We start from the raw sequence: 10,641 nt of genomic DNA, 5'->3' as shown, positions 1-10,641 counted from the left end.
CTCTCGCGTCGGTCGTAAATGAGGTCACCCTGCCTTCGATGCCCCATTCCTTCACGGCGGGTCTTGTGACAGCAGCGATGCTACGAGCTGTATGAGCTTCAGGAAAGGTGGTACTCCCAAAAAACATTGAGGCCACCTCGGCAGAATCAGCCACGTGACGTCAGGTAAGCGCTCAATTTGTGTTCATGTAAACAGAGGTCCACAGATCAGCAGTCAGGGTCAGAGTCTCCAACTTGTGCTTGAGGCTTGGCTATCTGGGCCTTGTATCTCTGGATCACCATGTCCTTTAGAGCACTTTTGGATGGAAGAGTGTATGTGGGATCAAGCAATGCCACAAACTCCTTGAACCCACAGTCATCCACGATGGAAAAAGGCTGTGAATCTATCACTAGCATGTTCACAAGAGCCTCATCCAGCACTCGCTTCCGGTCGTCTAGGACAAACAGATAAACAAAGACGTGCAGAAATAAAAAGGAAATGCATAGCAGTGTGAAGCTGAAGCATTTTGTGTTAGCGTTCTTGTTATTAATAACAAAAGTATAGCACGTGTATCCTACCTTGGCTTGTCTTCCTCTGGTTAGCCGCACCTCCATGCTGGCTAGTGAAGTGCCTAATCATGGAGGAAGTATTCCCATTATACTTCAGCTCAGCTGAACACACCGAGCACCGGACCTGCACAAGATAAAAACACATTATGAGTCAAAAAAGTTTTACCCCAGTGGGTTACAATGCTCTTACTAGGAAACTCCTCCACTTCCACCAACCACCACATTGTTAGCCCCGAGCACCTAAAAATAAAAGAGACCAGATAAAAGGAATATAATACTGTCTGATTTGCATGTGACGAAGAGGCTTACTCTGCACATCTATACCTCTATAGTTTTTTTTGTTGTGTCTGTTAGATATAGATTTTACAGCCCATTTAATGTGTTGAGGGCTAGATTTAATTAGAAAACAGTCCTCGGGTGTTGAGGAACAAAAGAGTCCACATGTGGCTGCTGGAGGTCGCGTCGTAGCAGATTGGTTACATGTAGCCGCCTGCAGCCCACACAGGAAACAGCAATGGAAAGTTTTCTACTGTATAGCATCTGGTTTTTGGAGCGTGAAAGAGATGCAGAACTGTTAAAACATTGAAAAGGCTGATTGAGTTTGGGCTCAGTTCAACTTTCTTGCCCACTGCTGTAAACCTGTCCTAGCGAGAAGATGCAGCTGAGACAAACTGACTTGGATGCAGTGAGAGGAATCGAACCACCTCACCTATGGGACTAAAATTTAGCAATTACTTATAAGAACTTCCTGTTTGCTAAAGATGTTTAAAGTGAACTAGTCTTGACCGTTGATACTAAACATATGCGTTCGCTATGTGAAGGCAACAGAACCAAGTCTGCTGATGAAGTGTGAAGGAGAGCTTCCCGTTCTACATGAGCATACAGTCTCTCCTTTAAATTTCTTGTACAATACAGATGAAATGTGACCGTATGAGCCATTTTATTGAAGGGTCTTGTAATGTTTTCTTTAGCAGAGAGAAAATAAATATGCCAGCCAATTTAGGTAGCTCCGGCCAGGTCTCTGTCTCATTATCACAGCCGGAGCTGGAATCTGCTCCGTGAGGCGCAATTATTATGTCCGAGGTTTGCAAAGTAAGCACTCGGATAGGGCAATTGTTTCTGCACTGTGTTCTCCACTGCTCCGGCATAGCTTCTGTAATAAATAGGGGAACAGGAAAACAAGTTTGCTGCCCCGCTTGTAAATACAGGGGCGCATCTGCTCTACAAGCACCATTATTGAGAAGAGCCAGCACACCTACCCTGTCAGGGGTGATCAATTTGAAATATTCCCACATATCAGAACGACCTTTCTTCCTGGGTGGCTCTGTACTTTCATTCAAAAGCAACGTGGCCACTTTGGGAAAAGGCTGCGAGCGCTCCACCAGCATGTTCACAAGCGTGTCATCTAGGTCTGGCTTCTGGTCGACTTAGACAAATAAATAAAGGCAAGTTAGTGAATAAAAGGAAAATGTGAAAGAAAGCAGTGGTTTATGGAATATGGTCAGATTTTGTTTATGTCCTTGTTATTAACATTATAAGACGTAGACCCTACCTTCGTTTGTCTTCACTTGCTTGCCCACAGCTCCATGCTGGCTAGTGAAGTGCCTAATCATGGAGGAAGTATTCCCATGATACTTCAGCTCAGCTGAACACACCGAGCACCGGACCTGCACAAGATAAAAACACATTATGAGTCAAAAAAGTTTTACCCCGGTGGGTTACAATGCTCTTACTAGGAAACTCCTCCACTTCCACCAACCACCACATTGTTAGCCCCGAGCACCTAAAAATAAAAGAGACCAGATAAAAGGAATATAATACTGTCTGATTTGCATGTGACGAAGAGGCTTACTCTGCACATCTATACCTCTATAGTTTTTTTTGTTGTGTCTGTTAGATAGAGATTTTACAGCCCATTTAATGTGTTGAGGGCTAGATTTAACTAGAAAACAGTCCTCGGGTGTTGAGGAACAAAAGAGTCCACATGTGGCTGCTGGAGGTCGCATCGTAGCAGATTGGTTACATGTAGCCGCCTGCAGCCCACACAGGAAACAGCAATGGAAAGTTTTCTACTGTATAGCATCTGGTTTTTGGAGAGTGAAAGAGATGCAGAACTGTTAAAACATTGAAAAGGCTGATTGAGTTTGGGCTCAGTTCAACTTCCTTGCCCACTGCTGTAAACCTGTCCTAGCGAGAAGATGCAGCTGAGACAAACTGACTTGGATGCAGTGAGAGGAATCGAACCACCTCACCTATGGGACTAAAATTTAGCAATTACTTATAAGAACTTCCTGTTTGCTAAAGATGTTTAAAGTGAACTAGTCTTGACCGTTGATACTAAACATATGCGTTCGCTATGTGAAGGCAACAGAACCAAGTCTGCTGATGAAGTGTGAAGGAGAGCTTCCCGTTCTACATGAGCATACAGTCTCTCCTTTAAATTTCTTGTACAATACAGATGAAATGTGACCGTATGAGCCATTTTATTGAAGGGTCTTGTAATGTTTTCTTTAGCAGAGAGAAAATAAATATGCCAGGCAATTTAGGTAGCTCCGGCCAGGTCTCTGTCTCATTCTCACAGCCGGAGCTGGAATCTGTTCCGTCAGGCGCAATTATTATGTCCGAGGTTTGCAAAGCGAGCACTCAGATAGGGCAATTGTTTCTGTGCTATGTGTATCCACTGCTCCGGCATAGCTTCTGTAATAAATAGGGGAACAGGAAAACAAGTTTGCTGCCTCGCTTGTAAATACAGGGGCGCATCGACTCTACAAGCACCATGATTCAGAAGAGCCAGCACACCTACCCTGTCAGGGGTGATCAATTTGAAATATTCCCACATATCAGAACGACCTTTCTTCCTGGGTTGCCCTGTACTTTCACTCAAAAGCAACGTGGCCACTTTGGGAAAAGGCTGCGAGTGCTCCACCAGCATGTTCACAAGCGTGTCATCTAGGTCTGGCTTCTGGTCGACTTAGACAAATAAATAAAGGCAAGTTAGTGAATAAAAGGAAAATGTGAAAGAAAGCAGTGGTTTATGGAATATGGTCAGATTTTGTTTATGTCCTTGTTATTAACATTATAAGACGTAGACCCTACCTTCGTTTGTCTTCACTTGCTTGACCACAGCCCCATGCTGGATAGTGAAGTGCCTAATCATGGAGGAAGTATTCGAATGATACTTCAGCTCAGCTGAACACACCGAGCATCGGACCTGTAAACGAAGCTATATGTTAATTTAAAAGGCAGTTTGAGTTTTAAATGTTATACCCACGGGAGATGCTAGTCATTTGAGTGCCCTAAGCACAAAGGCTTTGTACATTTTTGGTAATACCCTCCTTCTGGAAATAAAAAATAATACAGTTTTTGTGCATTTCATATTTCCAAAAAAAACCCCACTTCAATAATAATGTTTTAAAAGCAGCTGCAATAGGTAAAGGGAGAAATTAAAATATCGATAAAACAGTAAACTAGTTCAACAATCAACAATGGTGCATATACTTCCACACAGGATAACTGTGTTTTACCGATCATGGAGGAAAACAAAGACAACATATTCTAGGTTGGATTAAAACGAGGAAATACATTATTGGTTCAATCTACTGTACAAATACAGTGTTATGAAGGAAACACAACAATGGGGAGAGCAATACAGAACTAGGACTCACCCTATCAAGTGCTGTTAGAATAAGACTTATTTTTTAAAAGCAAACTCAAACATGCCTGTTTTCTCAAGCTTTTAGCTAAGCTCCTGTCTTTTATTTGCAAAAAGCTAATCTTCTTCTTCTTCTAATGTATTTATATTTTATTTTAAGTGATCTAATTTGCACGTTAGTGTGTGTGTTGTCATACATCTCTAAAGACTTTCTTTATGCTTGTGCTGGTGAAGATTCTCAGTCATCCAAGTCATGGTCATTCCAGTTGCTTTGTTTTTTACTTTTTTTTTGGAATTTCTTTATGCTTGCCTTATGTTTTGTTCTTATCTCTTTTCATCGTGTCATTTTTATTTTTACATCGTTTGTCAAGCACACTGAGCTTTAAAATGTCTGAAATGTCATAACTAAATCTAAAGCTTCAGCTACACCTGTTTACTTCCAAACAGCTACATTTTCTGCAATAATGACCTTTGTTGCTCTTATCCTCTTTTGTGCCACCAATGGGCTCTCACAAAGTCCATTATACACAGTCCCGTTAACAGTTTGTTTTTGTTTTTTAAATAAAGAAAACAGTCACTAATAATCCTTTGGATGCTGCAAAACCTGGTGACAGTCATCACTCCTTTATGGTACTTGCTTCCGGTTTAAGGGGGCGTGGCTACAAAGGCTGTTTTTGTTGTTGTTGTCTGAAGCAGGTTTAGAAATAACTTAAAAAAAAGGCCGTCCAAAACGATGAAAAGGAAGATGAAGATTTATTAATGTTTCATACTTTAAGAATGCGTAAAGTGTATGGATTTAAATACGACAGTTACCACAGATTTAAGCTGGACTACTACCAGTACAGTAGTGTATTTGCAGCCACTATCGTTTATGCGTCTGTTGCTACGTTACACACATATGGAGGAGCCAGGCAGCGCACCCTACCTTATCAGGAGCGATCAATTTAAAGTATCCCCACATGTCAGAACGACCTCTCTTCCTGGACGGCTCCATTCTGTCGCTCAACAGCAACAATTCCCGTAACAGCGCTTACAAATCAGCCATTGTTCCTAAGCTCTGACACGGCGCTGTTTGGGGGTCTGATGTGGGGTTGAAGCTCGTTTCGAAGCTTCAGTAGAGGGCTGCCATAATATTCGTAATCGACCCCTGACGTTCTTTTTCTGCGCCACGCACTGCACGCTCGCGAGACCTCTGTTTTTTTCTTTTTTTCTTTTGAGGGCGCGTCACATCTTTCTGACCAATCAGAACACTGGAAAGTGCTGCATCTCTACCGGAAGACGGAATATAAACATCTCTAGCGGAGCAAAAAGAAGCTAGGTGCAGTTTTCCGATGCGATCGTTGGTGACGTCGTTGCTTGTTTGTAGCGTTTTACGCTATGTTAACAAGCTAGACTGACAAAATAGACACATTTCGTCGGTATTTTGATGGGCTTACGTCGACGACAAAAAAAGGCACCTGGTTTATTTGAGCTAGCTCATCTCTAGTTAGCCGCTGAGCTAACCCCGCTACACCTCCTCCGCGAGTCGGTGACCAGGACCAATGCCTCAGGAAGGAGAGCAGCCTCTTCCCCTGGTCCGCTCGCTGAGCAGCGAGATTCGCGTTAATGTTGTCTTCTGTAACCGCACCAGGCGTGTTGTCCGGCCGCTGTGGATAGATTACCGCGGCGAGCCGCGACCTTACGAAGACATCCAGCCAGGATCGGGACGGAGAATGATCACATACGTCGGTGAGTGAGTGAGAAACCTCATCAGCTCTGGAGCCCACGATTAATCAGAGGACTCAATGTTGGCTGTTCTGAGATGCAGCATCATTTTAAACAATAGCACAACCCTGATTAGTGCGCAGTTGTAATCTTTCTCAAAGTCTTGTTGCTCATTTTTTAAGTTTAACATCCTGTCCAGCTCCTGTTCATTTACACTGCTGCCATACAGTACAGGTGCACTACGGTTGACTCAAGAGATTGCGTTAACAGGACGTGTCTGACAACGTGAAACTAAATCATGTAAAAAAAAAAAAAACACACACACACACATCAACCAACCACACCATTGGCATCTCTTAAACCTGAAAAAAGGTGACAAGCTGTTTCTCTCGCTTGCAAATGGAGAGAAAGATGGGGAACATGTTTTCCAGGAGGTCACAAAGGAACCTACAACAACATCTAAAGACCTACTGGATTGTTAAAGTTAGGGTTTACATTCAACAATAAGAGAGAGACTGGGTGAAGATCTAGATCCAGATGACCTTTCTAAAGTCAAAATCACTGTTGACCAAGATGAACACGGAGCATTTTTGATGATCTTAAAGACCTCATACAATATTTTATTGACTGATGAGAAAAAAGAACATTAACGTTCTGCTACTTCTGGTGTTAATGCAGCTGTTCAGTAAAACAGCATCATGCTCTGAGTTAGATGAGGTGATGGTAGTGTGAGGATTTACTGCTTCAAAACCTAAATAACCTGCCCTGATTTAATGAAATTATGAATTCTCTCTAGCTGAAAATCCATAAGGAAAAGGTCTGGCCAACAAGTTCTGACCTAATCCACCCCCTGAATAACCTAAACAGAAAAGGAGGTATTGGCATAGTTTTGACTTGAATCCCTTTGTGATGCTGTGGCATGACCTTAAACGTGACCTGAAATACTTGATTGTGTCTGAATAAAAAAAATAAATAAAAGAAATGTCAGCTGAAATTCCTCCACAGCAATCCAACTTGTTGTTTCCCCCTGGGTGGAAAAACAAATAGTTAAGTTTAGTGGAAAGTTGCTTTTTTTAAATATGATGATGATGATTATTATTATTATTATATAATTTGACTATTTCTAAAGAAAATATGTTAGCATAATAGCTAATATTCGATGAGATGTGCTTCCTGGAATAATAGCAAACCTTCAGTAAGCTGCAGCTTTGGTAAAAAGTGAGTTCCTGATTGGCCTCAGAGCAGTTTGCTAAGATGTTATCTGTGTCAGGAAACCTCTTTCATTCAGAAGCTGTAATCACGCGAGCAGATCTGTGGACATGATGAATGCGGGTCGGTAAAAACGTTTCCACAACCACATCTTCATTGTCGCAGTAGGAAAGAGAGCTGCTGCTCCAGCCAGCTGGTTTCAGTCCACACACAGATGGTTGAGACCCAAAGACACGTACACAATTCTGATCTCAGAACACATTCATTGGCGGATGGAAATAAAATAACACCTGGCGGTCAGGATACACCAGTTGATTGACTTTTACCAGAAATGTTTTTAAACTAATCTGTCCTGTGGTTTTTTTTTTTTCACCTTATTTTCTGTTAAGGCCACCCTTGGATCTTCAGAGATGCGGAGACAGACGAACCTTTTAAAGTCAACTGCAAGGAGCTTTTTGTGCCGAAGCCGTCAGATGAAGGGGATGTACATGTTAATATCACTTTGCCAGGTAGGTCAAGTTATTGAAGACATCTAAATTGCAAAACATTTACTATAGAATTGATAGTGGTATGGTTTTACTAATTATGTATTTTCCCCAGTGGCTTTAAAACTCCTTTCTTATAAAATTTTACATAAAAAAGTAAAACTAGATTTCCCTTTGACATCAATACTGTTCAATCAGTCCTGGTTTGTTTTAAATTGCATATAAATTCTTCCATGGGTTGAAGAAAAAATTTGCCCCAATGGTATCCTAAGCTTAAAAAAACACACACAAACACACAAATGAATGGATCCAGCCCTAAAAGATCACTATGGGGAGTAAAAACAATATGAAGTCTTGAAATCAGACACTAAATAAAACCGTGAATAACAACACTATATGCAAATCAGATTATTTTATGAATTTAAACGTTGTTCAATTATCAGTTATTTGTAATTCTAATGGCAAAGATGCACTGATCAGGCTTTACTGGTCAATGTCAATTTTTTTTCTTCTCTTTAATGTTTGACTTAACTATTCTGTTTTTTTACCCACACATTTGTTTGTTTTTTTGCTGAGGACTTTAAAGCATAAAGGAGGTAATAAATGCTCTAGATTATTTAAAAAAGGAAGGAAGTAGTTGTGAATCAGACAAAAAATGTACAAGATTGTTATTAATGCACAAAAGTGTAAATCTTAAATTTTTCCATGAGTCTTAAGATATTGCAAAAGTGCAACTTGTCAGCTCGTGCGTTTATAGATGATGATGATATGGTGGTGATTTTTAGTTGTGATGCGTTAAATGAATAGAGGTATTTTTCAGTGTCTAACCTGCTAATTACAGCTGATCAAGGGGAAATGGGTGCTTGCGATCTCCTCCCTATTGGTTCATGCCTCTGATGATAATGAAAATGGCTGTGGAAGGAAATTGGCAATAAAAGGCATTAATGTATTCAAATAGGAAATCCCTTTAAACATTTGACTTTCTCGTCTGACTTTCAACAGTTGACAGTCTGAAGGATCGAGCTCTTTATGTCGTACGACGTCTGGTGCAACCAGAGGACTACAGAAGGCTGGAAATCGCACGATGCCTTCACGAGGAGCTGGAAAATCCACCCAACCACCTGAGAGATCTCCAGCGCATTAATCAGCGGGTAGAGCAGCATCTGCTGGAGAGCATCCAGAGGCGCGAGGGAGGAGAGAGCCAGGAAACCGGATGAGTGTTTGTTGCATATGAGCATCGGTGCTGCAGTGCTCTCTCAAAAAAACTAAAGACTGTCTGGATGAGTCGCTGCTGTTCATGTGCTGTAAAGGACTCTCTCTGTGATTGGCTATCGGATTCGTCACGCTCACTCTGATAGTCTAGCAAAAAAGTCTCCCTCGGGAGAAAAGCCAATTTAGCCTTTCAACAACCGCCTTTGAAAAAGAGAAGAAACAATGCTGTAATGAGACAAAACCGTTTGTGGGAATTGAAATACTCATTTATGTAATAACAGCAAATTCTATGCTTTGATGCAATATAGAGGAATTTTGAAGAGCTATATGCAACTTTTGGGCAATCTTACATTTACTCAATTTGAAGCTTCAGTTAAACTTTTTTTTTTCTTGCTGCTAATTTTCTGTGAGGGGGGGGGGGGAAGTACAATGCACCTAAAAGTTAGATGATAGGACACTGTGAGAGATGTATGCATTCCTTTTTTTTTCTATCCGTGGCCGAGATCCTAATTTGCATATAGCTTCTTTACCGGAATTACTTCCACTGTATATTTTTGACAATTAATAAATGCAAGATATATTTGTTCCAGCGTGAACGTATTTTTGAAATATAGTGTGCCTGAATCCTTTTTGGTCAGCCTTTAAATTAATAGATTATCCCTGCGCGGATCAGCAGGTATAGACAAAGGATGGCGAATGGTCAGACGTGTGCATAAGCTTCTCATGGGCATGAGTGTCATATAAATTTGAGCCAATCAACAGTTTTATTTTTTTAAAGCAAAAAGTAGTGCACAATTTTAAATCGATATGAGAATTTTCTGAATGCATGCAAGCTCAAATATAAACTTAGCCACACTAATGTTTGGTATACATGTTTTTAAATGTTGCAGTGCAACCACAAACTGAAGCCATTTACAACACTTTGGTGTGGAATATATTAAGTATAAATGGATTTGTTAATTTGTGTCTGTGCTGTCTAAGTTCATGGTTTAAGCCCACCATGAATAAAAAACTGAACTAGAACAAACCAGGAACTACCAAAGAGTTGTTCTTGAACATCCTGACCAATATTCTGATTTCTGAGCGCTACGGTTTGTGGCAGATGGCAAAAAATGTGAGACATTTGTGAAAATCCTGCCAAACATTTTAAAACTCGTTTTGAGACGGGGCAAACAGGCTAATGATGAACTTCTTAGATTTCTGACCTCAATCCCATTAAAAATCCAGGTACTGTGATAAACCACATCATTTTAAATGACTCCTAACGTGGCGTATAGTGGTGGTCAAATATTCTACAAGAAATATGTAACAAATTTGTTGGCTACAAGAAATTGAGGACTCTGCAACTTAAGAAAAACAATCATTGATGATGCTACATACAGTGTTCAAAAATGTTTTTAAACACTTTGAAAACACATCACATCTAAGTAAGAAAATAAACTGCACCTATAGGAACCCAGGAGCGACTGCATCAGCGAAGGGTCTAAGGGTTTCATCCCGATACCTAATGGCAGTCAGGGTGCCATCATTTATCCCTTACAGGTCTGTGTGTCCCTCCACGGATGCCTCCCCAGACCAACACTAACCACCACCACGTCGATCACGCAGCATAACGTTCACCTCAGCTTCTCCAGACCCTTTATCGTCTGCACCATGAGCTCAGAGTGAACCTCCTCTCATCTGTGAAAAGAACAGAGCACCAGTGCCAAACTTGCCGGTTCTGGTGTTCTGTGGCAAACGCTAGTCGAGCTCCACAGTGCCTGGCACAGAACACAGGGCCTACTAGAGGATGCTGGGCCCTCGGGCCACCCTCATGAAGCCTGTTTATAAT

General features: G+C 41.2%; 2 protein-coding genes across 3 annotated transcripts; one reads left to right on the top strand and one right to left on the bottom strand.

Moving 5' to 3' along the window:
• On the bottom strand, positions 1 to 5,378 carry LOC105927177 (zinc finger BED domain-containing protein 4). Of its 2 annotated transcripts, XM_036151550.1 has the most exons (7): positions 5,126 to 5,372; positions 3,645 to 3,759; positions 3,352 to 3,518; positions 2,101 to 2,215; positions 1,808 to 1,974; positions 558 to 672; positions 1 to 433 (listed from the first exon to the last, which is right to left on the bottom strand). In XM_036151550.1, the coding sequence occupies exons 1-7, from the start codon at positions 5,192 to 5,194 to the stop codon at positions 207 to 209; spliced, it is 975 nt and encodes a 324-aa protein (XP_036007443.1). In that variant the 5' UTR covers positions 5,195 to 5,372; the 3' UTR covers positions 1 to 206. The 2 variants fall into 2 exon arrangements, 1 of the variants encoding a protein (XP_036007443.1); XR_004933521.1 differs by having other exon boundaries at positions 416 to 433; positions 558 to 1,974; positions 5,126 to 5,378.
• Positions 5,379 to 5,457: 79 nt separating this feature from the next.
• On the top strand, positions 5,458 to 9,410 carry vhl (von Hippel-Lindau tumor suppressor). Its single transcript, XM_012863820.3, has 3 exons — positions 5,458 to 5,928; positions 7,503 to 7,622; positions 8,601 to 9,410. Exons 1-3 carry the CDS (start codon positions 5,742 to 5,744, stop codon positions 8,813 to 8,815), a joined length of 522 nt encoding a protein of 173 aa, XP_012719274.1. The 5' UTR covers positions 5,458 to 5,741; the 3' UTR covers positions 8,816 to 9,410.
• The last annotated feature ends 1,231 nt before the right edge of the window (positions 9,411 to 10,641 follow it).

The sequence above is a fragment of the Fundulus heteroclitus genome, chromosome 20 (genome assembly GCF_011125445.2).
Source record: "Fundulus heteroclitus isolate FHET01 chromosome 20, MU-UCD_Fhet_4.1, whole genome shotgun sequence".
NCBI classification, from domain to species: Eukaryota; Metazoa; Chordata; class Actinopteri; order Cyprinodontiformes; family Fundulidae; genus Fundulus; species Fundulus heteroclitus.
This window is presented reverse-complemented; position numbering and strand designations above follow the sequence as displayed.

Coding starts and splice junctions, on each gene's coding strand:
- vhl (XM_012863820.3), top strand. CDS start 5,742: ATGCCTCAGGAAGGAGAGCAGCCTCTTCCCCTGGTCCGCTCGCTGAGC. Junction 5,929..7,502: donor GAGAATGATCACATACGTCG/GTGAGTGAGTGA, acceptor TTTTCTGTTAAG/GCCACCCTTGGATCTTCAGA. Junction 7,623..8,600: donor TGTTAATATCACTTTGCCAG/GTAGGTCAAGTT, acceptor GACTTTCAACAG/TTGACAGTCTGAAGGATCGA.
- LOC105927177 (XM_036151550.1), bottom strand. CDS start 5,194: ATGGAGCCGTCCAGGAAGAGAGGTCGTTCTGACATGTGGGGATACTTT. Junction 3,519..3,644: donor GCAAGTGAAGACAAACGAAG/GTAGGGTCTACG, acceptor TATTTGTCTAAG/TCGACCAGAAGCCAGACCTA. Junction 434..557: donor CCAGAGGAAGACAAGCCAAG/GTAGGATACACG, acceptor TGTTTGTCCTAG/ACGACCGGAAGCGAGTGCTG.